Consider the following 27516-nt stretch of genomic DNA (forward strand, 5'->3'; position numbering starts at 1 on the left):
TTTGGCTTCTGTTCCCCCCATGTTCACCATCTGCTTAGCAAACCATTCCGCTTATTTACACCGAGCATTTCACAGGTGTTCGCTGTTCTGTTGTGGATCGGGTCGTCTTAAGCGTTTCCCAGAGCCGTTTTGGTAAGTACTGGTAATCTTTAAATGGTACCTTATTTGGAATGTCGATGAACATGGCACTAGGGGGAGTCCGGTTGGGGTGTAGAACTGGAAGTTGAGATGTAAAACCATTTCGAGAGGGTGATCAATGCGGGTACCAAAGGAGCACGGAAAAGCGCATGTTGAGCAACTGCGTGCCGCTCGCCACCGCAGCTGTTGGGACTCACCAGGCCGACAGCCCTCAGTCTCTCCCGCTCAGGAATGCGGGGGGCTGCCAGCTGCTCTTCCCCGTGTCAGCCGCACCACAGCCGTGCAATGTGCCGTATAATGGTGCCATTCATCACGACCCGCAGCCGACCTACTCCCCCTGCACCAGGGGCACACGGAGCTGAGTGCAAGTTAGCAATCACAATTCGAGTGCTCAACGCAAGTAAACATTCACATGCAAAATACTGATGCTCGTGTGTGTGATACGCAAGAACTAATCAACTTCATACACATGTATTCATTCATAGACAATCTTCTGCCATTAACAGAACTACATCCTAAAGTTTAACCATATTTACACAAGCTAAAAGGTGTAGGCTATTGATATTTTCATGTGTGATGCAATTAGGTTCCTTTCAAAAAGCACACGACTAGCTTCTATAGATCTTTTAATGTTCAGACTAAAAGGATACATTAAGAATTGGAGTTTACAACAGAAAATGCTCATTTATTCTTTAGTATCTGTTGAAAACATTTATGCTATGCAATGAAAACAAGTTTAGCCTATTTAGCATGGCACGATAGTTCTTTTAAATTAGTCGCTCTTTGAAGAAGAAAAAAATCAAAGCCATGTTATAGATTGTGGTGTGTGTTAAACTATTGCAATTTACATTAATTGCATGGAAAAAAGAATGTGCTTGCCAGTTAACGAAGATGATATTTGTCTCATGCATTACACAACAATAGCTGCATTTAATAAATACAAATTTTATGCATCATTAGATGTTAACTATGGGAGCTCGCTTTCAGTAAGGGGGCCACAAAGGTTAATCACTTAAAAACGGACAAAAATACTGTTACCATTAATAGTTTTCAGTCCATGACCAGCTTCTTCGGTTGCTCCATCATGATTTAATTTATCTGACTCTGAGAAACAAAAATTTGGAAAAGCACAACAAATAAAGTCAACAGACAAATGACGGCACTTTTATTAGCCTACATAAAATAAGCCCATTTTATGTTAATTGCCATGATACCCAATCGATGTACTTATTTTCAGACGAAGTATCCTTTTAATATGACCATTACGTTAAGACTACTTACGTGAAGGCAAAGAGGTTACAAAATTCTGCCAGAAAGTGAAATAATGGGGAACTCGTTAAAGCGGTTTTCAGTGCCATTCATAGCGGGCGTCTTTGTGTGGGACGGCTTCATTCCCGTCTTTATCCGTAATCCCCGCGCCCCCTCCGCATCACTTGCAATTCCCCTCATTCACCACTAGGATGCTGTCTGGTTCTTTTGTTTTTATTTTTTATATTTTTTTTCTTCGCAGCGGTAACAGAAAAAAACAGAACAGCACTTTTTGCCCCCCACCTCCATGGTGTTTTTTTTTTTGAGCATTTTTAACTATCCTGTCTAGCAGGAGCAGGAGAGGCGACCGGAGCCTCGTGGGGTCTGGGGGGGGGGAAGAGGTTTAAAAAACCAGCCCGAACTCACTGCCGCTCGACCGAGAGAGAGACGCCGGAGACCACCGGCCAGCAGCAGCCGCTCGTCGGTGCTAACCGCCTAATATAATGCTCTTGCAAACGGGGACGCCGTGCCTTTCTGGGAAGCTGCTCTTTTGATGTCCCCTCTGGTAAGTGGGCTTGTCGGTCTGCAGTCATTCGCTTCATTTTCCTAATTTTATTTCTTTTATTTTCGCTGCACTCGGGGATTTCGTGGGGTCGCGGGCTGCTCCGCTAACTAGCCGCTCGTCTCCCGGTGGTTACCGGTTATCTCGGCGGCTTGCTGACTGCGCCGCGAAGCGGGCGCCCAGTAAGTTAAACGGGTCCGGCCACTTTCGACTCGAGGCGACTCCCTCGGAAGCGGCTGTTTGGTGAGCGTAGCCCAGTAAAAAAAAATAAAATAATAATAATTAATAAACAAACGAGGTCGGGCCGTGTGTGTATGTGTGTTTACCTGCAAAGTACCGAGTGTTAGGTGAACAAAAAAAGGCCTCGGTGTTCATCTCCCCACCCAGCGGCGTGTCCTGTGAGAGTACAGCCCTGACCAGCGCTCCCAGTCCGGCCGCGGGCTTTAGGCTGTCCCGTTTTTCCTTTTCTTCTTCCCTACGGCCTTAAACATGTTCATCGCGACTCGGTCTAATTGTTCCCGTTAACTTGCAGCCCTGTCGGGTGACATCTCCCCATAGCGGTGTGCCAGCTTATGCGACCTGCTAGCCTTTAATATGAAATTGTTGTCGTGCTTTTCCTGGTTTGGTGTATGTAATCTTATTGGGCATTTAATTAGGTTTGCGTGTCGTATATGGACAGCTTCGTTTTAGGTCACAATTCACTTATTCTCAGTTTTTTAATTAAAGAAATACGCATTTGTTAACGTCTTATTGTAAAGCTGCATTTTTTTTAAATGGACGGTAGGGCTGTACCGGGGACTGGGGTTGCATTCAATTCATGGACGAATGTGATGCCGCTGCTATCAGAATGATAGTTTCACACAGCAGTATTTATGTACATCTACAAAGGGATATGGTGTGGGGGCGGAGGAGGGGAAATAACCAGCACCCTTTCCTCAAATACCCCGCTTAGATACTTTCTCATAAATCATGGCTGTACAACCAAGAGAATAGCCAACGTGGCTGTTCGTGGCCGCAAAGACTTTTCCTGTCAAAGTTTCGTTGACTCTGCAGGGTTTATGGAAGAAGTCCAACTTGCAGTGTTATCGTTATAATATTACTAAAAGAAGTGGTTCAGGTGTAGTCCTAGGGGATGATGGTCTTATAGAGGAATCTGGATTTCTCAAAAGCATAATAAATTTAATTTCTGTTTTTATTTCTCTTCAGATAATAGAACACTTCTGTTGATTCTGCTGCAGTTCATATTTTCTTTAAGCATCTGTGGCATCCCCTTTGACGACTGCCATGTTTAAGTTCGCCCCGTTTCCGTTGTTACTGGTGTGGTGAGAAACTTTGCAAATGTTTGGCTTGGCCGCATTTCTGGGGCAACAGGAGTCGTACCTGTAGGACCAGATAGTGATGCATCGGTCTCTGTGCCGTTTACCCTGTCAGCAGTTTCTTAATGCAGACACTCTGTTATCCACGTTTAGCCTCTGCTCTGATGCGTTAAAGGCATTGCTGTAGAATACTCTCTAACTGCATCTGGAAGATGCTCTGAAGTATTTAGCCTGGGGAGTATTTGGCCTATCAGAGAGCATAACCCAAAGCTGAGTAGACACAACTATAAAATGAGTGTGTGTTTTTTTTTTTTTTTTAAATCTATGGTTAACCTGAGGAATAGACGCACTGGTGATTTCTTGCTCTTCACTTTTGTTTTTCATACAAAGTGATGTTTCTCAGGCAAGTCCTAGGAAGAACGTTTGTGTGGCCATGATATCATGAGTGGGCTTCAGTAATGAGGCTGTTTTTGTAAATTTAAAAATCATTTGTTGGTCTGATATGTTTTTGTACCTCAAGCAATAGAAAAAATTATTTAATTATGAGAAAATCTGTTACTTGGTATTTAAAGGGGAGTGAACTATCGAGCTGCGCCATTTTAATTGTTATGTTATGTTTTTAAGGTTTATTGAAACAAAGATGTCAAGAAAAAATATGGACTGAGTTTAATCATAAGAAATCAGACCCAGTTAATTAACAGATTGGCTGGGACAGAAACAAGTAAACACAAGGAGCCCTCCCGGGGTTGAGCGTGAGAACCAACTCTATTTAGCTGGTTATGTTGTCGCCGAAGTGGGAGGGGGGTGGTATTTTGCACGGGTCCACAGGTGGAGACTTGGTGACTGGATTTGACTGTCAGTTTGCCCACCTACCTGCCAGAACATATGAAATGCATTTTGGTCAGTACTCCTTGAGGTCTGCGCTTGGTGCCTGCTTAGGCAGTTGTGTTATGGGTGTCCTTTGTACTGTCTGATTGGCGAAGGCCGCATGCCCCAGGTTATCCCTGTCCTCACTGTTAGTTTGGCAGTGAGGGAACAGGTAGGACATGCTAGGCTAGCCAACCCCTGCCCCTTTGCCACAGGCTGCCTTGTTCCCCCTCTTTTCCTGGTGTCGACTATTAATAAACCTACGTCTGTCAGGGTTCACCGGCGTCACCTGCTGCTATTTGGGCGACGTGCCGTACCCTGCCCCCCCCCACCCCCCCCACCCCGCAGGACAGATGCCACTAACCCGAACTGGAACATGTGACTCCTTTGGATAAAGATAGGTACTTTATTTATCTTGAAGGAAACTACAGGTTCACAGTAGCACAATACACACATTTAGACAATAAAAAGACATTTAGACATTAATGTACAGTAACAGATGACAATAAACGGTGACAATGCAAAGAATGTCAGGGAAAGTATTGCATGGAATTCTGAAGTAACTGCTCAAAAATAAGTAGTATTGCACAAGTGGGTTGTATAGGGAACAGATGAATGTTTTGCGAATGTCCCTAAGCGGATGTGGTCATTCAAACATTTGGTCGTCCCTCCCCTAGAAGAGCTCTGTCATTTGTAGTTATACTTCAGTGCTGGCTTGCGTGGTAGAGGAATCACAGTGTTTGACGAACATTTAACAAGGAAAGAATAACGGCTATAATCATGAATATGACAGTAACAGTTAATAGTGGAGATTAATGTTATACATTTACTAAATGTTTTGGACAGATGTCAGAAAAGGAAACCAAAGCAAAAAAACTTTTCGTGTCTAGGACCTATCCTGCACACACCTTTGGCCGTTGGCCAGTGTTGGCTATACATTGGGTTTGGTGTTTCTTCAGGAAGGGATAGTGAGGTCCAAGTGTTTGTGTAAATGCTGTACCTGAGAAGAGTCTGGTCCCTTTAAACTAATTCACTGTGTAGTATCTTATACTTAAGGGGAGGGGGGGAATTTCCATGTCTGCGGAGATGCTGCCATTTTCCGAAAGAGCGCAGAGGCAGAAGGGCCCCCGAGAAATGCAGAGCATGCGGCAGAAGGTCTGGGAGGCCAGCGGGTGCCAAGATTCAGTGGACGGGGTCCGGGATGGGGGTGGGGACTGTGGGAGGCACCCGACCGCTTCACGCCTGCCCACACAGCCGTCATAAGAGGCCACCATACCTGTGAAGATGCCACTTTGAGATCAAGGCCCATAATTCGTCCTCCCACGCTGTCGGTTTCTCAACTGAGATGAGCCTCCATTTTTTTTATTTTTTTTTTAAATTCTCCATGCCACACAAGACTGGATTAAGAACAGAAACCCGCTGCCAATTGCGGGCTTGTTTTTCCTTGAGTCCCAGGCCCAGTCTGTCTGGCAGTGTTGGCGCAGAGAGAGCTGTCCTTCCGCCCTCTGCCCTACGCGAGCAGCCAGTGTGAATGCTAATGCTATCGGATGAATAGAAATCGGCCTTTTCAGCTGCCGGTTCAAGGCTCCATCCACTTTACCTGCCAGGCGCTTTTTCTCCAGAGCAGCTTGGCGCGTTCGCCCTTCCGTAAGGCGCTGCTAAAGAGCCTCTCTGTGATTGGCAAGTTTTGGTGCAGAGCCGCAATGCATGTTTGGTAAGGAGAGCAGGGCTGAATGATTTGGAAAAATATATAATAGTGATTTTTCTGACAAATCATTTTTTAAAAGTCCAGCTTCAGTTCAATATTCAGAGTTCAGCAGATTTAAAACATGTGACGCAGCATTACCACATGAGATACCATCAAAATATTAACTGGTCTATATTCTAATGCAAGGAGGAGAAGATATGAATTGCTTCCAACCAGTGTTTACTTTTATAACCCATGTGTACATACCTGGAGTATTTAGTGACCCAGCATATACATATTTAAACCCTGGGTCAGACATGCTGTATAATGCATATCCTAAATCACGTAGTTTCAAATCGCAATTTCGATTTTAAATTGATAAATCATTCAGCCCCGTAGCAAAGTATTACTCTGTAAGCTATATACAGTAGCAGAGACGTGGTCATTTGCGTTGACGATTGATTCTCCGCCGCTGCTTGTCTTGGACAGCAGATACCCTTCCTTGTTTGCTCAGTGATCTGCTGCGTTTGCACTCCCACAGGATGATGGGAAGGTAAAAAACCCACTGTGCCCCATCTGGTCGGAGCCCCTCCCACTGGCAATTGACAGTCATGTGACACCTCTAGGGAATTTCCTCTCTTATTGTGAAGGTCTGCAGTAAGAGGAAGGAAGAAAATGAGAGGAAGGCTAGAAGGGGGGCTTTTTCCCTGCTGACTTCCCCGGTCCTGATAGCCGAGATCCCCTTCCTGTCCCCATAGGTGTCCTGTGTAAATGCTTGATTTGACCCTGCTTTGTTTCATGCTTATTTCCTTGCCCTCCCCCCACCCAATTGGCAGTAGTTTGTTAGCAAGGATTGAGCAGTTGCCAGTGCTGCCTCACCAATGGCTGCTGTTCAGTGAAATTCCGCTAATTGTCTTCTTGCTAACGATTTCTTTTTATTTTCTTTCTTATTTATTTTCCACACTGGCAGTGAAAATGAGGTCGCTCTCAGGGGTGTCCACATCTGAAGGTCACGCTGCAGAGAAGCTCTCTTTCTCCGACCATAAGCGAGATCTGGTGTCCGATGTATATTCCATGACTTTTTGTTTTTCCCCTGCTGTTAACACGTCATTCAGCTGGTAGCACTGTGCCCTCGAAGGTTGGCATTTCAAATCCCTTGCTTGCTTTGTGGCTTCTCCTTTGTGCAGGTTTTTGCCCCTGGCAGCCAAAAGACAGAGTACAAGTTACCCATTGTGCACGTGTGTCTACCCTTCAGTAGACTAACGTCCCATCTGGGGCGTCCATCTGCCTTGTCCTCAGCTTCCTAGTATAGGTGCTTGGCTCTCGGTGACCCTTTACTTTATAAGTAGTAAGAAGACTGATGGATAACTCATTCATGTCTTGGGCAGAAACAAATTCATTGTCCATCCAAATCTTCCTCAGTCATGCGACACTGGAATGGGTGTAAGTCATCCCGGGATGATGTTCTACCTCTGTATGTCCTACATCGTTGCCCTCGTCCTGCCCTGTTTTTGTAGTGTACTACGGATTATTACTGTTGGCAGAGGCTGCTGTTGTTTTTATAAACGCCAGTTGCTGTATTTGGAGCACGATTATCCATTTTGGGCCCAAATTTGGGAGTGCTGAGTGGTTTGGAAGCACCCCCCCAGGGAGGGGGGGACACATGGCCACAGGGTAGTGAGGGGTCCGCTCTCACTGTCTTAGACGGAGTAGGGTATGTTTGTCATTTTGTTTGGCATAGACCTAAGGAATCTCTTTAGTCTCGCCCCCCCCCCCCCCCCCCCGCCTTTCTTGGGAGTTGGGGTGAAGGATGACAGATGGCCCACACTGACTCTATTAAAATCATTATTGTCATCATTAGTTTTTACAGAATGTGTAACAGACAAAAGCAGGCCACAGGATGGGAGAAGGCAAATGCCGGGGGGGGGGGGGGGGGTTTGATTTTCCTCTGATGATTTGCTGCCCATTGCGCCTCTATCTGGCTGCTGAGAGCAGCCGCTGAACAGTGGGATTGTGGGATGTCAGGATTGTGCCCTGTTTTGATCTGGAGCGTGCCTGACTGCCCGCTTTGTCTCTCCCCTCACCATGGGCCACAAAAGATCGCTGTGTTTGTGCAACGGGGGCAGATTTAAATTTATTTATTTGTCTTTGCGATTTTAGCCATGGCGTTTCTGCACAGTTCAGTGCAATTCCGCAAACAGGTTCCCCAGTAAATGCCCTCCCACGGGGTCCTGGGTGGGACCAAGGTTCTGTTGGCTCAGTGTAGATCTTGTGTGGCTCAGCAGGGGGGCAACTTTTTCGGTCGCTTAATGAGTTTATGTGACGTGTGACCCCCCCCCCCCCAACGGTGTACCAAAGTCCTGCCGCGTTCAACCTCCTATTCCCCCTGGGCGGTAGCCCTATCACATGGGCCCCTGCAAGTGCCCCTCACATAGACCATCTCTGCCGTCACCCACCCCTGGCCCTTCTGCCGATATGGGGGTGGTGGCCTGATGCCGCAGAAGCGTCGATGCAATGGATTACACTCTCCTGGCTCCGTTGCCGAGGCGGCTTGGTTGGCCTGGCCCCCTAGGATGTCTGGCAGCGAGAGTCTTGCAGGAGCCACCCTCCCCCTCCGATTTCACCCAAATGTGCTTGTTTACGGCTGTTTGTCAACAATCCCTCCACTGTTGACAAAACACCAGCCACGTGCTCCAGATCACCGGTAAATGACATCCTCTCTTGCTGTTTTTTTTTTTTTTTTTTTTCTTTGCCATTTGTTTGAAATTTAGTGGAAAGGCACAAAGCTTGTAGAATCATTAGCAAGGCAGAAAATAAATAGGTCTATTTCAATCCTTAGTGAATATTGCTTGAGAGTGCAGTGTTTATTTTCAACCTAAAAATTGTCAAACCCTTTTGTCTTTACGGTTGTTTATTTGCGTCTTATCATTGACTGACTGTTAAGGTTTTTTTTCCCCTGCTCTCTCTTTTTTATTGGGGTTAAGTGTGTAGAAGCTGCAGTGCTTGTGAATCTTCCTAAATAGGACTTTATTCCTTCCTTTTGCTCTTGCATGTCTTTGATGTTTGTGCCTCTCTTCACTAGCAGCTGTTACCTAATGCCCGTTCTTGTTTATCTTGTGTTATAAACCTGGATAATAAACCCTCCAGTAATCTGTTGTCATCTGGTCTTTATGTGCATTAAGGCGAGTGTCGAACAGGCGTTAGAAAGATCTGGTGCTTTTATAGCCGGACGAGGAGTTGCCAACACCTGTGTTGTGATAATGCACTGGGTTAAAAAAATAAATTTTGCCTGAACTTTTTGCCTTAATTTTGTAAGAATTTGATTTCTTTTTTTCCCTGGCAGGAGCATAAGTACAGCATGGCTGTCTTACCACAGTATTTTTTAACTCCAGCTCATACCAAATTATTGCAAAATCATGGCCAGGCTGACATTTTAAAAGGCATTTCTGTTGTAATTGCACGTAATTTATTTGAACAGAATTTATTCTTATTTAAACATATGGCTAGTATCACAATATTCTGTTTATCAGGGTATTTGTCTATTTTTGTTTAATTTGTTTGCAACATATTTATTTGTTTGCATTATTTGTGTCTTTATTCCGTGTCTGTTTGGCACTACATGTATGTTCCTCTGTGTGCTATGTTCTTGCTGCTGTATGCACCAGAATTTCCCCCGTGATCAATAAAGTCTGTCTCAATCTAAATTTAGTAATGCAGAGTGCTGTATGTTATAGGACCTGCGAAGTTGACGCCTTCGGCAGAAACAGAACTGCGAAATTTCCCCCAACCATATTCCAACCTGTACAGAAAGCAATGGCCAAGGCCCCCCCCGCTCTGTTTTCTCAGTTGACCCGGAAGCCCCCTGGCTGCCAAGGTGACCCATGAATAAGAGCGGTTATGGTTGACCGTATTCCTTGTTTGCTGAACAATCTGTATACTCTATTTTTCACATTCAGTCCTTCCCCTGCATCACTTCTGTGAGCCTTTACTTAAAAACTAGCTTGATGAGAGAGATGTTTGATGGTTCATAGGGGGATTCCATTAATATTTCTGAGAGCAGCTTTAATTGGTGATCACTCACTTGAATGCTACCACCCTTGAAATTCCTCTTTTGAAAATGGCCTGTTGAACTGTCGACTGGATTCAGATGGTGAACTCCCACGTAATGTCTCTAATCAGAATATTTGCAATATGCCGTGTAAGGTTATTCCACATATCCTGTTTAATGTAGCATAGCGTGCATGAATGATCTATAAATGTATCTTTTATTGCTGACAGTTGGCATTGCATTTATGTTTTCCCTAATAATGGGTTACATTTACAATGTAAAACTAGTTATCGATACATAGTTGAAAGTAACATTTTTGTGGTACAGCAAATTGCAACTCTGTATAGAGTTTTTTTTTTTTTTTTTTTTTTTTTTTTTTTGGTTTTGGCAGATGACATTTCTAGTTATCTACTGCTGTTCTTTCCTGAGCACCTGTTTCCCAGAACAATAAAGGCCGTATTGTCCTCCGTTACCATCAGAGTCCCTTTTTACCGGGCATCTGAGAAATCGCAGCAGCCTTGGTGAGATATTATTGGAAATCTGACCCATTGAATCACAGAATCACTGCCTAGATCACTCGCCTGTATCACGTTTTCACACTACATGCTGTTTATGTTAGGGGGGGTGAAACGCCTGTGTCATCTGAATGCCCCTTGTCATTTTGAGTGGGTTTTGGGACATCTGTGCCGTCTCATGGTTGATTTCTAAGAAGTCTACAGGTGTCTACAGGATCGATATTGTGGTCCCCCCTAAGACCGAGGTGCCAGTTTGTGTCGTTCTTACACTTTTATAAAAAGTGCTCCTTTGTTGTTGCCTCAGTGACCAGCTAGTGCTTGCTGCACATGTCCATTTGGGCAATATTACACTAATGGCGACCAGCAGTTTAGCAGAAATGTAGTGACCTGTGGAGAGCTTGCAGGTGCTGATGTGATCGCTTGTTCCGGAAAAACTTCTTTAGCGCCGAATGGCCTGATGTGAACCATAAAAAAATGTGATTGATCACAGCCGTCGCTGTTGAATCCTCAGTTTTTTTTGCCTTTGATACACAAGGTTGTGCTCATGATCCAATCCAAGCTCTTCCATTTTCAATAACTGCGACCATCCCAGTGTGTCAGCGAAACGTTAATTTGCGATGATGTCGGCCTTTATCCGAGCATGCATCTCTCTGTCTGAAAATCATGATCTAGATGACTGACGTTTCTCCCCCCCCCCCGACTCCCCCATTCTGATGAGTCAGGTGCCGGCTTTGTGTTCAGTTATGTTTTGCGGGTGGCCTCGTCCCTGCCTTATGACAGCTGGCTGCCTCTTGGCTCTCCGCCACATTGCAGGCAGGATGTGAGTTTTGATTAAGTCGTTAATTTTTTATGATATGTATCGTGGTGAAGCTCAGAGCGCTCCGTGTGTGGCAGTGGTTTGGTGGGGGGGGGGAGGGGCTTAGTGTTATGGGTGCTAGGTATATTCCCCAACACCTCATTAAAAACTTTTTAAAAATAGATGGTGCTGAGAATTTTTTTGAGGCAATGTCAAAGACCGTGTCAAAACTGTTGCCTTTTTTCCAACATTGGATGTGATATTGGTGATTGATTTGGAGGGTCAGGCTTGACTCCTGCTCCTCTGTGTTGATGATAGGAGATCATGAACCCTTTGAGGTTCTGCAGGGGGTGAGTGGAGTGTTAACTCTGCCTTCACGGTCACCCGATCTGAAAAGATCTCCCGCCGGTTGCTTTCATCTGGGTTCTTTTTGGCAATGTTTGCATCTCCCCGATCCTGATCTTCGCCATTTGCGAATAATTATTTCATCAACGTGACCTTTCGCTGACTGAGCATAAAACTGTAAACCCCAGGAGTGATTGTTTGCCTTCGTTTGAACTTCAAAGCAGTGAGTCAAAAACCACAGAACCAGATTCCTGATGCTGAAAATTTGTACGTTACAGGATCAGGGTGACTACATTCATGTCTGAAGCGGTGCTCAGTTTAAGGGTGATGTAAGATGTATGGTATGTCTGACATACTAATTATTCGTTGTTATTTTAACCATCTACTAAAAAAAATGTATACTCAGGAGGTGAGGTGGCGGTGTCTCGATGGGTTTGGATGCTGCACCTGTGATGAGAAGGTCACGAAGTGCTGTCACCGTTGGGCTCCTGAGCAAGGCCCTTAATCCCAGTTGCTTCAGGCACCGTCTGACTCTGAAGATGTGTGACGCTTTGGGTAAAGAAACTGTTCAGGAGGAGGAAATGGCTTCTCTGAGGTGTGTAATCAGTTGTGGATGCAACAGTCCTGCGGAGATTCTTTGTGTAGGATAGACATGAACCCGTCCTTGAGGTCAGTGAAATCCTGACTTGAGGCAGGTGACGTCTTTGCCGTGATATCGGCCCTGCTAGGTGTGAGCTGTTAGCGGGCCGCTAATGCTGGGACAGCCACAACTTCAGCAAGGCGTCAATCCTCTGGGCGTAGATCGCTTACAAAACCCCCCGAGATTGCTGTATGCATTTAGGTCAGAGTAGTTTAAGCAGGAAGCTTACCGGATGCTATGAGTTTTGGGGGATCGTTAAAATGTTCCGGAAAATGCATGATGTTGTTTCGGTAAATGCGCGGGGGGTGATAAATGTGCCTATGGGGGGGGGGGGGTCAACAGGAAGCCTGAGACCAGGGCTGCCTGTGTTGACGTTGGCACTGTGGTCCACTGGCTGTCAATTCACGTTTCGCTCGCGGTAATTGCATGTGTTTTGCTTGCCTGGCATTTCACTCGAGAGCGAAGAAGCTGCGCTTGATAGAGCCTGGATCTGCAGCTCTCTTGTGGGACCCTGAACATACAGTCAGCCACAGAGAGCCATCCTGGAATTTTCATCCGTGTCAGTGATCTTTTTTTTTTTTTTTTGTTTCCCTCCAGTAACTAATGAAAATCAGCTTTTGTTAAAAAAGAGTACCTTGTATTTTGTTAAAGTTCTAAAGTTTTGCTTGGAAAGTAGATGGCCGCCACCACATTGTGGTCAAACTCTGGCATACGAGTTGCACCTCAAATCCTCAGAGATGGTGTGCCTGCTCTGGTCATGGGTGGAAGTGCGGGAAGGTCATCCCACCCATAAGTTGCCATCCAGGGTCAACGGCGGCCATGTTGGCGCAAGACAGTGAGCTGGGCCCCGTAACCATGGGGACGGAGCGTTCATGAATTAGCTGCACTGGGAGCAACGCATGCGGCAGGCGGGCTCTGTAATAATATGGTAACGATCGTCTGGCTTACAGGGGCGTGAGCCACAAGCCGTGAAACATTATTACTTTTTTGCTTTTCCTGCAGTTGTGGCATTTATGTGTCTGTTCAATTTAGTTTCTTGACAAAATGATTCAAAGCCAATCTGTAAAGTTTTAATGGGTGATGTGTGCGTGGGGATTTCCGGTGTGCACAAATTCTACGGCTATGTTCTAAAGAGGGGCGAAAATAAGACATATTAGTAGTTCCTGTGTGCGTCTAAATAAGGCCCCTGCTTCTTTTAGCCGTTCTCTGTGGTCCTATCAAGGCTGGATAGTAGATTTGAATTTACTTTGTGTTTCCTCCTCCTATTAGCCTCAGTGTGACAAAAATTGCTCGCCAGGGCAGCCTCTGTGCAGGGGGAAGGGGACAAAGAGCCACTGATCTACAGGCTAAATTTAGCTGGGTCTTAGGTGCAGATTAATACAGCACTGTGCGAATAAAGGAGTACTCGTTGGGGGAGGGGGAGGGAGGCAGTACCCCACCAGCTCAGCGTGCGATGGATTTGAGAACAGGAAGTGATGTTTTCAGACAGGGAAGCACTTGTGTGTAGGAGGAGACTCAAGAATGGAGTGCACCCCCCGCCCCCACCCCCACCCCCACCCCCAACCCCGGCACTGTTGACTCTCGTGTGGCACGGCGTAATTGATGTGGGGGCGGCCCGTCTTAAATCCGCTATCTGTTCCACCCCCACAGCGGTTTGACACGGCGGTCCATCATCGTTTCGATTTGACCGGGAGGCTGTAGGCGAACAGCGTGTGGCGTCTCCTTACAGTAAAATGGGAGGGGGGACGGTGAAGGTGGGGGTTTAATGCCCCAGCGGCCTCACCTGGTTAAATATATGAACGGAGAGGAGCAGTCGTGCTCCATCCAAGGGCAAATCGCTGTTGTGTTTTTGAGAAACCTAGTTACGCTGCCCCCCCCAGTGGGCAGCTGATAAGGACGCGGCGCACCGAGCCCCCCGGGCACCTCGCGGAAGAGGCGCCGCAATTATTAAGTCTTCCATTATCATGCAACGTCCTGTTTTTTTTTTTTTTTTTTTTTTTTCCCCCCTCTCTCCACGCCAAACCAGGTCAGCATTAGAAATCCCATTTCCGTGCCTTTCTTTTTGCCGCAAAGCAGGATGGGAGGCCCGCTGTCGTCCTGCTGGGCACTCCGCAGAGACGGGCAGAGGGTATGATGTGAACGGCGGCCCGTTAGCGCCGTCTGGCAGTTCTCCTTGCGCGGTAACACCACGCTGTTCTTCGTGTCTTTGGTTGCTCTTCCCTTCACCTGGGCCACACTCTCCCTCGGCGCCTCTCCGTCCCCCAGTGCTCCATCCTGTGTGTCCCCGGAAGGGGCGAATGACCTCCAGCACCGACGGAGGCTGCAGCTTGGCTCCTCTCGACTGTGGAGAGAAGGTTTCGAGCTCCTGGAGCGTGGCTCGGTCCTGGACGGCTCCAGGACATATAATGAGGTCCATGCCAAGAGGCCGGATTTAACTACTGAACGCTGACTTTGGGGTCATCGCGTGGGGATGCCTGCAAGCTTTTGATCTGGCTTAGCGATCGGGGATGGTGGGAGGCAGGTATGGAGCAATCGAAACTGAGGAAAAGACCGGGGGGGGGGAGGGGTGACTGGGTCCTCAGACTCCTGATGGAGCGCCGAGCCGCCAATCACAGCCCTTTGTCTGTGAGCTGAAACAGGCAACAAGCCTTCCTGTTATCCATCAATCCCTTTTTAGATTCAGGCCCGATTCTTTCCTGTGCCATTTATTTGTGATATTGTGATGCACCTTTTTTAGGATTTTTATATTAACTTTATAGATAATCTCGTTATTGATGTGTAGTTCAGGTATTTTTTTATAATAATGAGCTTTTTATATATCTTAGGTTTCTCCATAAATATAGCCCTAGCTGCTTGCATGGTTTGAAAAATCAATTAACTGTTTGTGGAATTGTGCTGATTAGAGTCTGTTTGATCAAGGCCGGAGGAATAAGTATGAATTTCCTCCCTGTTTGCACACAGAGAGAGTTAATACTACTCCATTAGCTGATGAGGGGTCATTTTCCTCCTACTTCCTAAAGATTCGCGCTCCCTTGTCTAGGGAGGTGAGTCCCAGTGTCGGACACCCTGCAGCGTGTCAAAGCAGTTGGCTGCCTCGGAGGTGCTGCCTCGGAGGTGCTGCCTCGGAGGCGCCGTCGTGGCCATGCCCCCCCACCCCGTGTACCAGCGTTGGCCCCGGGGGGGCTGAGCGGTGCCCGGCTCACCCGCTGTGAGCTCCTTGTCTCATCAGGGGTGGGTTCCTGTCATCGTGGTCGCTGTCTCTCTCCTTGGCCGCTCTGCAGCTGCCTTTTAATCCAGCATGTCTGATCGGGGGAGGGGGAGCGAATGGACAGATGCAGGGTTGCCCGGTTTCCACTCCAGATTCTCCGGAAGAGATGCTATAACTGGATGTTAAAAACATAATGTTGCCTTGCTTGAGATGACCAAGAAGTGAAAGATTTAACATGGATGGATAATCCTCCAATTAGACTCCACCTTGGTACACTGTCAGATTGAACAGCACAGGCTGCAGAGTTCGGTGTTTACACTTAATGAACCTCTGTGTGCAGACCTGATGCCCAGGCAGTTGTGACTGCGTCTACGCAGACGCCTCGGGGCTTGGCACCCCTAGGAGCAGTCCCTGACCGCAGGGAGCTCTCTCCCTGGCACGGGCAGATGGGATGGGGGATGGAGCGGGGGCCGGGGGGGGCGCCTTCTCCACATTCCAGTCTTCCTGTTAATGGAAGCTTGCAGCCAACACCCTAGGACTCTTAGGGTGCCTCTAACTCTTAACGGTGGAAAAAAATACTTGGATCGGTGCTAGAGGCTCCTGCCTTCAAAAGCTGACTCATCTGTTGTGCAAGTAAGAGTTAACTATATGGAGAGGAGGCTGCCTCATGGAGTCGGTGGGGGAGTTCCGTGTAGACGTGCTGCGCCACACGTGATATCGCCGTGACTCTGCTTCTGAGTTTCAGGGAAGGCTTCCCTCAGCAGATGGCGTTGGCCGCTCTTCCTTCATTGGTCTGTTATTTCTGTCTTTGCCCCCTCCCCCGTATCCCGGGAGTTTGCTGAAAGTTTAGGAATTTGGGGAATTTTGTTCAAATTGATACGGTTCAGTGCAAGTGTGGAAACTGAAGTGCGGAAATTAGATATTTTTGTCTATTGGGGGTGTCTATTGCATAGTGTTCAGTGAATATGTAGAATGTGGTGGGCAGCATTTTCCTAATGTGTCTCCTGGCTCCGGTTAGTCTTGTTTACTTCGTAGTTGCGTGACACACAGCACTGCTGGACAGGGTCCCCGTGTTGAACAAGTGCACGCAATATGTAGAGGCAGCAGTTTTCGAGCATTTGTTCCGCCGTCGCTCGCGAGCACATCCCACGGGTGTCAGCCCGTCGGCGGGAACGTGGCTCACAGCAGTGGGTCATAGCATCTGGGATGCATGCCTCTTCACTTCTGTATTTTTACTGCGATGAGTGCGTTGAGTCATCGATGCGCCTTCTGCAGGTGTTGACCAGATGAGTCTGTGAGGGGCTGCTTGGTCCATGTTGCAGTGCTGGTCCCCCTGGTGCCATAAGGCCTCCCAGCTGACTACCCTGTCGCTTGGGTGAACGCCCAGTGCTTCTACGTTGGGGAGGGTCATTGGCATTAGGGTCATCGAAATTAAACTCCGCAAATTCTCATGCTCTCACATGTAAGGAAATCCTTGCAAAGATTAGCCACCTCTCGTTGCATACATGAGCGTCTCCCTTCATCTTTATTTATTCTCCGTGTCCAGCTAAACGTTTTAGCAGAGCTCAGCTAGAAAGGCACGCAAATGCTGAAAGTGAAGTTCTGCTCTCACTGTGGTTCGGTGCAGTCCCAGAGGTTGAGAAATTGCCTTTTTAACCCTTTCCCAAACTGATCTATTTCTGTAATTTTCTTTCGTTTTTTCATGTCTTCTGGAATTTCCTTTGATTTGAGGCATGGTCTGCTGTTTGTTGGAACTTTTTAGCCACCTTCATATTGCTGAAAATGTTTTTTAAGGGATATGTAGATTCAATGGGGCTGGCAGCATTCAGGCCCGAGTTGGTGTACTCTAATTTAACACATTATCAATTTAAATTTGGTTCATTGGTTTATTGGTAATTTTTGGCAGTTATTTTTTTCACATGGGTGATACAGGGATTGGGGAACTTCTTTCCTTCAATTAATCAATCATTTAAAAGCTGTATGTTGTGTTTACAGTTTGTCTTGTTTTATACAGATTTTTTTTGAAGATCAGGAGCAAGTGTTACTAAAATAAGCAAAAACAGAGGAGATCAAATGCACTATAACTGTTGACTGGCAGGTGCTGAGGGCGCAGGCTGGAAATGGTGTCTCTCAGGCCAGGGACTGCTCTGGTCTGAAGGTCCTGCTGTGGTGGAGCTCACCCTGCTAGCCCCACCACATCGGCACGGTGTCGGATGCGACTGAGAACGTGGCAGCAAAGGAGGAAGGAAGGACTTGCGCGACTCCCCGGCTCACCGCTTGCCTGCCCTCTGACAGCCGTGGACTTGACATGCCGTCGGCCTGATGGAGGAGTAGCTCGAGCGGGAGATACGGAGCAAAGAAGAAGGTGAATTTGGGGGGTGGGAACGGAAGAGCGAAAGTAAAGCAGGGAGGGGGGGGTTCCGGCGCCTGACACAGAGCCTCAGTTTCCCAGGCAACGTTGCCAGCAAGGCGGAGCCGTGCGGCGTGGCGGTCGGCGACGCTGCGGAGGATGACCAGTCTGTTCCGGCGCAGCAGCAGTAACGGTGGGTCGCGGGGAGGCGGCTCGGCCGCGGGGGAGCTCAACAACAGCCGGCCCGCCCGGCAGGTGCGGCGCCTGGAGTTCAACAAGGCCATGGAGGACTTCAAGACCATGTTCCCCAGCATGGACTACGAAGTCATCGAGTGCGTCCTGCGCTCCAACAACGGTGCCGTGGACGCCACCATCGACCAGCTGCTGCAGATGAGCATCGACGGCCAGGGCTCCGATGACAGCTCTGACTCGGACGACAGCATCCCTCCAGAGGTTGGGGGGCGGGGCTTTGGGTTGGGGGCGGGGCTACTTTCATCATCCATTAACAATGAGACGCGTTGCATTTGCTATGCTCGTCTCAGTGTGGAAACAGTCGATCAGTGCTTTAGAGTCTGGCCAGATGCACGTGTTTCCATTGTTTTATATTGCACGCTTCCCCTTCCTCTGCCCGATCCTTTCAAGGGCATTGGCGCCAGGGTGGGAGTGGATGGGTTTGAAGTGGCACTTTGTATTCTTCTGGGACGGGAGGTCAGCACGTACAGTCCCCTTTCTGTGTGCGCTCACCACGCCCCCCTCCCTAGGAAAGAATCCAATCGATTTTTTCCTTCAGGGTGTTAAAGATCCCGGAAGCTCCTGTAGGGACACCTTAATAATCCACACACCCCCCGATGATGGTTTTCCCATGAGGCACTGGGGCTGCCGCTACACACGAAAAGTAATGAATACGCCCCCCCCACCCCGTCCCATCCGTGCCTGGTTTGCTCATCTGATTTGCGTGATTGTTTACTTTCCTGTCTCCCCAATGAAAGGACGCCACTGTCGTCGTCCCCCCCCCGCCCCCCCCGCCCACGCTCTCATGGAGATGGCAGCCCCCGCCACAGCTAGTTCATGGGGCTGACATGGCTGTTGCCTCAGGCGACTGCTTCATTTAACCTTTCCGTTAATACTGTCCTGGCCCGGCGTCTGCAGGCGGCCCGTTTATCCAGCTGTAACGGGTTTCTGAGTAATTAGACAGACAGATGCGGAGTGGGTGAGTAATAGCTGACCACACTCTGTCTTTCACTGGCTGCCTTCGCCCCCCAGGTACTGTGACTGACTGACCGCGGTGACTCACTCTGAGAAATAAGAGGGGAAAAGCATAAATAATCATATTTGTCAGCCTCGGATAATTAAATCTGTTAACTTTGTAAATTAACATTTACACTTTTATCACCAAATGTATTTTTTTTCTTGTATTCCCCCCCCCCCCCCCACAGATTTTAGAACGAACACTGGAGCCAGACAGTTCTGACGAGGAGCCCCCACCTGTGTACTCCCCACCAGCCTATGCCATGCACATCTACGACAGGAAGTACCCTGAGCCCCCACCCACCCCGCCGCCCAGGTAAGGGGACGGTGTCGTAGAAGCGACCTTCAGATGCCAATTTAAGATGATGCCACACGGTGGAACGTAGCGTCAAATGTGAGCATTAGGGTTAGGGAGCTTCGCATAAATGATCATCACAGGTCAGCAAGAGGGGCCTGGTGTAATGGCTGGGCTGTCTGTTAACTCAAATGTGTGAAGGAAGGGCAAAAAAGCTTTTTCCCTCAGGCAATCAGACTCTTGAACAATGCTAAAAGCTCAGGTTAATCTAACCCCACCTCTATACTCGTATCCAACTCTTACTGTATGTCATTCAGCACTGTGCGCTTTATCGAATGATTCTTATATTTTTATAATTTTTTAATTACTGTCTATTCTATTTTATAACTTTTTCGAAGGTGAGCAAGCAAAGTAAGAATTTCATTACATGGTTCTAACGTGTACATGTTGTTTAAGGAAGTATAAAAGGAGAAATGTGAGACAGGCCATGTGTGCTGAGTCTCCGCTGGGCATTTCAGTCCCCGGGGGCTTGGATGTTTGCTGCTCTGCCTTCCACTTTGCCTCTTTAGGGATATTCAAGCAAGATATCCATTATTTATCAATTTTTTTATTGGAATCAACTGTGTATATGACAATAAACTTCTTGAATCTTGAAAAAGAGAGCTTTTAACTCCACTGCCCTCCTAAAGCACCATCTGGTGTTTGTTTAGGGAACTGCGGGTAATATCTCGTGCCCAATAGTGCTACTGTGTGTGTTTGTGTGTGAGTGAGAGTGACACAGGGAAATCTCCCAAAGTGTCACATGACTCTGCTCTATCTGGTCCAGAGTAACTTTGTGAAGTTGTGCCCAGCGTGTGCGGTTGTCATGCCGATGATGTTGCTTGGCGGCACAGGTTCGAGGCGCAGCCTGCCCCCGGACCCCGGCAGGTGCGCAACTACAGGAACTGGAACCCGCCGCTGCTCGGAAATCTGCCCGACGACTTCCTGCGCATCCTGCCTCAGCAGCTGGACAGCATGCAGGTACCGGCGATGCTCGCATTTAACCGGCCGTCACCTGTTGTCATCGACGCTACATTCATCACATGCTTGCAGCGTCACCTGACTCCCATCCCCCCACCTTACTTCAGGGGTCCCAGAGCAGCCTGTCTCAGCCGTCGTCATCGTCGTCGTCCTCGCTTTCGTCTGTGAGCCAGCGACCAACACCTGGCGCCGGGACGGGGCCGGTCGGCGCGGTGACGGAGCAGGAGCGAAAGCTGAAGCAGTACCTGGAGGACGAGCGCATCGCCCTCTTCCTGCAGAACGAGGAGTTCATGAAGGAACTGCAGCGCAACCGAGAGTTCCTCATGGCGCTGGAGAGAGGTGCGTGATCTCAGGCCCCCCCGGCCCCCGTCTGTCTGCCTGTCCCGTCTGCTTTGTCCATCTGTCGCCCGACCCGCAGGAGCCCCACCGAGAGCTGCCTGCTCACTCCCCCTCTCGCCAGCCGCTGTCAGTACAATGGGGTTCCCCCCCCCCCCACTGTGGCTTGCTGTTCACCCGCTCATTCAGGCAAGAGCCTGTTTAATTAGGGGTCCTGCTCGCTATCGGCCCAGACTTTCAGCGGTGAAGTTGTTGGATATCCCCCACAAAGCTCCCCCTGCCTTTGATATTTGCGCACATAATCCAGCCAAATGAAATTGGATGCCAGGCTTGGATTCCAAAGGCACATTGTGTTTTCATTTGGGGTTTTATAGCACCCCCTGGCTTTGGGCAAAGGCAGCACGTGTTTTACATCTTTAGATGAAGGCTCATTATCGCACTTAACCCTAATCTAGGTGTATGAGATCGCCCCTAATTGCCCCTGGCCCATAGCAATTGCCTCCGTCTGGTTCCCACTGCTGTCTGTCAGTCCACGAAAGCCACCCCCCGGTGCCACCAAGACCAGGACCGCGCTGTCTGTTTCTCTCATCTGCTGTCGTAACATCCGCTCTCTCTGTTTTAGATCGGCTGAAGTATGAATCAAAGAAATCTGGGTCCGCTCATTCATCCGCTAGCATGGAGAGTTCCACAGCAGGTAGATATCATTCCTGTCTGCGCATGTGCATCTGCGTCTGCACGCCCAATGTGCGTGACCGTGCATGCACCCGTTGTCGAGACGGACAGCGGCGTGGTGTACAGCGCTGCAGGTGAGTCTTTGATCCCCTCAGCGCCCCCTACCTTGGCTGAGGATGCATGTGCCTTCTTGCTGCTCCGTGTTTTTTTTTTTTTATTATTTCAGTTTCCCCAATTCAGCAGCTTCCCACATCGTGTGCTTAGTTCTGGCCCATTTTGCAGCTTCAGAATGTGCCAGGACGCCTCATACCATCTGCGTCAGTTGTCTGTAACCTTCACGCGTGCCTGCCTACCAGGCAGGGAACCTCGCAGAGCGACGTGCGCATACGTCAGGGTCGGGCTTGGGATGATTACAGGCCTCTGGAGAGGTGGAGTGGTTTTGTGTGTCTGTGTGTGTGTCTGCCTCTGGGTTGCCATGGCAACTCGCTTCCAAGCCGTCGGGATGAAAGTCGTGCTGTGCTGAGGGCCAGATCGACTCTGGGTGTCACCGGCTGGGCTGAATTAAGTCCGCCTGAACTAATTTCCTGAAGGTTTCTATGCCACCAGGACTTCCCACAAACCTGTTGCACCCGCGTGTGCCACAAATGAGCCGCTCGAGCCAGGGAGAGCTGGTCCTAACTGGCAGGAGGCTCTGCTTGCGTGCGTCCGTGAGTCCATGTGTCTGTAGGTCATGCCACCTGTCTTTGTTCTAGGAGAGCACTGCCCCTCCGGCTCTGGAGAAGCCTGCTCGCCTGTCTCCGAAGATGCCTTGTTTCGGGACAAACTCAAGCACATGGGAAAATGTAAGAGATCCTATTCCCGTCACGTATTTAATAAATAAAACATTTGCGGCTTGGCTTCCCTCTCACACCAAAGCAGTCGGGAGGGGTAGAAAGGCGGAAATCTGTTGTTCTGTGCTTTGATCTGTTCATACGGAGACGACAGGATGTCCAGGTTAATCGTAGGCATCACCCACAGTTCATATTGCTTGGGTGTGCGGAGGAGTAGAGCAGTGTTTCCCAACCCGCCCTCAGGGACCCAGCTCCTGGTACAGCAAAAACGTGGACTGTCTCTAGGTCCCCAAGGACTCAATTGGGAGACACTGCAGTGGATTGTAAAAAGACCCCCCCCCATGCTGAGACTGGCAGAGTGAGCCAGCCTCCGGGTTCAGCATAATCACCGTCACGTATGCCGATTGTCGCCCAGCCCTCACACTGACCGTGTTCATGCACAGCGACGAGGAAGAAGCTGTTCGAGATCGCCCGAGCCTTCTCCGAGAAGACGAGGAGGAGAAAGAGGAAGAGGAGGATGCTGCTGAAGCACCAGTCGTATCCTCCCGCTTCTGTCATTTCCCGGGTACCTGAGCTGAGGCTGCGTACCTTGTAAAACGTCAGTTCGCAGGAAGGAATCGCACGGTACTTCCTGTCCTGTGATTGCAGTAGTCTTCTGTTGTCCTGCCGCAATTGGAGCGTGTGGCTTTGCCCCACAGATTGGGATCATAGCAGCAGATCAGAGTCTCGCCCTCTAGCAGATGGGGCTTGGTGCCGAGCGTGGCAATAGGTCCCTGGTGTATTTTATTTTTTTTCCTTGATCCTGCCCCCGCCACACACAGACTGGGAATCGCTGCCTCTACAGCCAACCTGCTGGATGATGTGGAGGGGAACCCGTGCGGTAAGAGACGTGCCAGTCCTTGCGGTCCATCCGCCAACACATGCTGAACTTTCTGCTGCTGCCGAGTTCATCTGGCGCCCCCATGTGTTCAGACCCTAGAGCTGCTGCAAGCTGTGGCAATGACCACTTTTTTTTTTTTTGTGCTCTTGCAGATGAGGAGGGTCAGCTCAGGAGACCAGCTGCTCAGGAAGAGGAGGAGCCCCACAAGGAAGTGTTGTCATGGTGAGGGACCACCCCTCACCCAGACCCCCCCTCCCCTGACCCCAAATTCCATATGTTAACTCCTTCCATACCCTCATTATGATGGGAGTATGAACACTGGTAATTTGATAAGTAAGCAAAAGCATTCTGCAGCAATTTATAAATTGAATGTGTTTACATTTGTATCACTATTACAAGACTGCTTGATTCATTTGCTAAGAATATATATCTGTTTAAGTCAGATTGGCTTTCCCCCCTTCCCCCCCCTAACTAACATCCTTTCTCTCCCCCTTCACATCTAGATCTGTCCAGACCTGCCACTTCGAGGTTTCCACGGTGTCCGCAGAATGACCCTGTGACTATTGGCAGCTCTGACTCCTCCCTCCTGACTTAGACCAGCCAATTGCACGCGGTGCCAGTGACCCGGGAAGCATCTCCTCCTACCCCGCCCAGCCAGTGAGGAGCCGAGGCCGCCTGAGACCCCACCCACCTCAGCCTGAGCCCCTCCCCTTCGTAACTGCATTAGACTTGGAGTGCTTATGGAACTTTGCGCCTGAAAGAACTGAACTAATGCAGTTATCAGATCTGATATTATTTTGCCCCCCCACCCCCGATTATCTATCAGCCATTGTCCATATGATTTAACCATATAAATTTTGCTATTCATTCTATTTGTTAGGTTATCTATATGTATATTTGCTTCAGGCTAATGCTCCCCCCACTCTGTGGTCATAACCGATGGGAGTAGAGGCTGTAGTTACAATTTGGGTCAGGCATTATGCTACTCAACACATCACATGCAAGCTGGTGTCCAGCTGGTCTCTTCCGCAGATGCCCCCGATAGAGGCAAGCTGCGGCAGCCCAGCCGATCCGATTCTGCTCGGTCCCGCCCCACCGAGAGCCTCTTTGTGGGTCACTAAGCTCAAAGCCAGGGCATCTGAACCACTGGTAGAATGTCTGCAGCATTGAGCTGCCCGATCAAGATCGACCGGCACCAACCCCTCGCACCACCTAGCCGCCGGGAGCCGGTCAACACTGGGGGGTTGGCAGAAAGTGGGGGAGGAGGGACCCAGGAACTGATTGCTCGCACATCCCCCTGCCCCCCCCCCTTGCCCGAGGGTATTCCCGAAAGTCACCCGTATTTTGCGTCCTCCCTCGTTCATTCACAGCTGCATCTCATTTTTCCGATGCCAAATTCCACTGTATCTCAGCCTATGGGGATTCCACGTTTTGACAGGTGATCCGTCAGAAGCACCTACAAAAAGCTCTTTGCGAGGGGGGAAAAAATGAACTACACGAACTGTCCCTCAAATCTACACTGCCATATCTTACAATTTTTTTTTCCAGTTTTATGTGAAGCTTTCATCTAAAAGGGGTGAAGCTATACATAGGACCAGTATTAACATTCTTATTGATGTAATTACTAGGAGTTTTTGATGTAGAGAAGTTTTATTTACCCGTTATTGATGGTTGTGTTTTGTTGTAAACGAAAGGCTTTTCAAGTGATGCCTCTATGAGGACTGGCATTAATCTTAAGAGAGTCTTTGGATGTAATGGTAGAACCTTATTGAATCACTTTGAAATTAATGTTTGGCCAAATATAAGGAAAATTTGAGTTGAGAGTTTTGTCTAGGTCTCAGTACCAGTGGTGAATTAGTTGATCAGTGGCTGTCGCAGGTCCTTATTTGAGCTCAGGGAGGACTGAGACTGTGGATAGATATGGGAGATCCTGTGTGTGTTTTTTTTCTGCCTTCAGAGCTGTTGAATGGAGTGCCACTAATGTTTCCTTCCTTGTGGCATTCTCAGCGATGCAGGTCAGTTTTGTATAGTAATGTCGGGGGGGGGGGAACAGACAGGTTCAGCTTAAGAGCACAGTCCCAGTCGCACAGTCCCAGTCGCACCGGTGGCAGTGCTTGCTACAGGTCACGGGAATCTAGGGAGCCATACGGCGACCCTGTCCTCCAGCTGATTGGAGAGCAGTCGCCTTTAACTGTCAGCCGTGGCTGATGGCTCGGAAATAACCTTGTTGCCGCCAACCTGACCAGGGGTTTAGAGCTCGGCTATATTGGGAAGGAGTCAGGTGCCTGGAACAGGCTGTAGAGCAGGGGGGCTTTGTAGTCTCACCCGCACATACCATTAATCTGAAATATATTTGAAGTTCTAAAAACTGTACAGCAGCAGGCGGCATGGGTCTGTGTGGACCCCAGGGTACAGCTGCATTGCAGGCAGCTTGAAGGAAGGCTGGGTCCACGGTGGGCCGTCCTGTGTGGCAGCCAATCAGAGGGCTGCCGCTGGGTGCTGTTATCTTGGTATGACAGCCGTAGTCACCACTCCAGCGATGGTCATTGTGCTGTTCAAACATTTCTGCATTTCCCAGCAGCACCACTGATTTTAACCATTCACCCATCTTCCTTCCCCCTTTGGCTCCCCTTTACTCATTACTGGATGCTCTTGTCGTTAAAGACACGCATTTCTTTGCATTAACATATGTTGCAACTTAGCTTATGTTTGTCTGTCTGATGTAGCCTCCATGTTTTCAGTGATGCATCCGACCTGACCAGGAATGAGGCTGCCGGCCTGTCTCACCACTTCAAAAAGCATTTGGTCTGAGAGAATTATTAGAAATGTTTAATACAGACTGATATTAAACCCCCACTTATCTGTATCAGCGCGCCAGTCAGCCGTAACTGCAGCGAACAAAAGCCATTCATTCGCTGATAAATCTGTCAAAACATTCGCATTCCTTTGCACGTTGCTTAACATCAATTGCTAAGTGCCGGGAACAAATTCCGTTTTATCGTTCTTGAGGGAAAAATGTCAGATTAACAGTTTTGCGTGCAAGCTTCCGACAGACGTTTGTATACAAAAAGATTTCTTTTGGGGGCAAAGTCAAGAGTCATGCCCGCTTGCAAAGATGAATTGTTCCTGAACTGAAGTGGAAGAGGGTAGCCATTTTGACAGTATGTGTTGTAACAACCATATACATACTAGTAGGTGCATAGACCTCTCAGGGAACGTCCGCAAACCTTTATGCTCTATCTGGTGCAAGCACAATAGATTAACTTTGGCTGGGCGAGATTTGCTCATTCATTTTTACCCAGAAGTTTGTTTAAAAAAAATCTATTTTGAAATGTAATTTTCTGGACACATACATACAAATGTTCTACGGATTCATTCAGACTAAACAGAAACCGCATCTTAAAAAAATCTGTCCTGCGTTGACAGGTTCACAAAGCGCTGTAAATCCGAGTTATTAGCCACTGACCGATTTTATAGCTGCCGTATCTGGCATATTTTTCATAGGCAAACTGGGGAGCCGACGTACCAGCCCAACCGGTGTGGTACGGTAATCGATTCCGACATTTTTAGCCATATTCATACCTGGATCTTCTTGTATATACACCAAGTAAAGTCTTAGACATGATCCCTCCCCAGAAGTAACGAATGTACGGAAAGGAGTTACGATTTGACGGTGCACCAATTTACACGTGGGCTCATAACCCTTTCGTAAGAATGTATGCTATATGTGTGGGTGAGAAAATGTTAAGGCAAAAAATGACGAGTCATGACTTTGTATTTAACGAAGCGTAATATGTATTTACTCGATGACTGACAGGTTACTTCCGGAAACAAGCTATTAACTGGAGTTTATATCATTAAAATGAAATCCCGTTTATAATTCAGAATTGCGTTTTTATTTGCAGGGGGAAATGGAGCACAAATCGGCGGGTGGATGAAATTTGTGTGCTCCAGCCTCCCCTAATAATGTGTGAAGGCTCTGTAAATGTCATAATTTCAAGATTATTTCCAGATTTGAGATTTCTTACACTTCAAAGATGTTTATTAGCTATTGAAATAAAAAATGTGTTGTACCCCATTTTATTTGTATTTTTTCCATGAATGATTAATACATTATCTACTAGCCATACCAACTCGTAGCTTCTTTATTATTAAGTCTTTGCGACTTAAAGATCTTATGCTCAACGCTGGATATGACATATTGTTTGCTTTTACACAGTCAGACCATAAGGTGGCACTAGAATTCAATTCGAGAGCAGTGTAACAAACGTAATAAAGGACAAGATGGACCACAGTTTACACCCAGAGGCATAATGCTGACGGAAAGAAACTTTCACTGGAATTAACTGACAAGCAAGTTGCACGATCAAAGCAGAATAATCGACATCGGCAGTGTCTGTATCCATGACAAAGAGGAAATATCAAATAAACGGTTATTTAAAAGCGATGTGTAGGACAACGGTTAGAAGAGCAGAGTTTAAACTGCAACTCTGGGGGGCTCGATGAGCGTATTGA

The 27516-nt window shown here is 48.1% G+C and overlaps 1 protein-coding gene across 3 annotated transcripts; it reads left to right on the forward strand.

Moving 5' to 3' along the window:
- The first annotated feature begins 1546 nt into the window (after window positions 1-1546).
- cuedc1b (CUE domain containing 1b) lies at window positions 1547-27079 on the forward strand. 3 transcript variants are annotated; one of them, XM_072701185.1, is made up of 11 exons: window positions 1547-1951; window positions 17469-17735; window positions 17815-18173; window positions 19157-19284; window positions 20157-20283; window positions 20391-20622; window positions 21242-21313; window positions 22044-22133; window positions 22565-22658; window positions 22943-23001; window positions 23154-23227. In XM_072701185.1, the coding sequence occupies exons 3-11, from the start codon at window positions 17880-17882 to the stop codon at window positions 23225-23227; spliced, it is 1170 nt and encodes a 389-aa protein (XP_072557286.1). In that variant the 5' UTR covers window positions 1547-1951; window positions 17469-17735; window positions 17815-17879. The 3 variants fall into 3 exon arrangements, with proteins under 3 accessions (XP_072557286.1, XP_072557287.1, XP_072557288.1); XM_072701187.1 differs by adding an exon at window positions 23505-27079 and having other exon boundaries at window positions 1567-1951; window positions 17469-18173; window positions 23154-23223; XM_072701186.1 differs by having other exon boundaries at window positions 1553-1951; window positions 17385-18173.
- The last annotated feature ends 437 nt before the right edge of the window (window positions 27080-27516 follow it).

This window comes from Paramormyrops kingsleyae, chromosome 17, assembly GCF_048594095.1.
Source record: "Paramormyrops kingsleyae isolate MSU_618 chromosome 17, PKINGS_0.4, whole genome shotgun sequence".
NCBI lineage: Eukaryota > Metazoa > Chordata > Actinopteri > Osteoglossiformes > Mormyridae > Paramormyrops > Paramormyrops kingsleyae.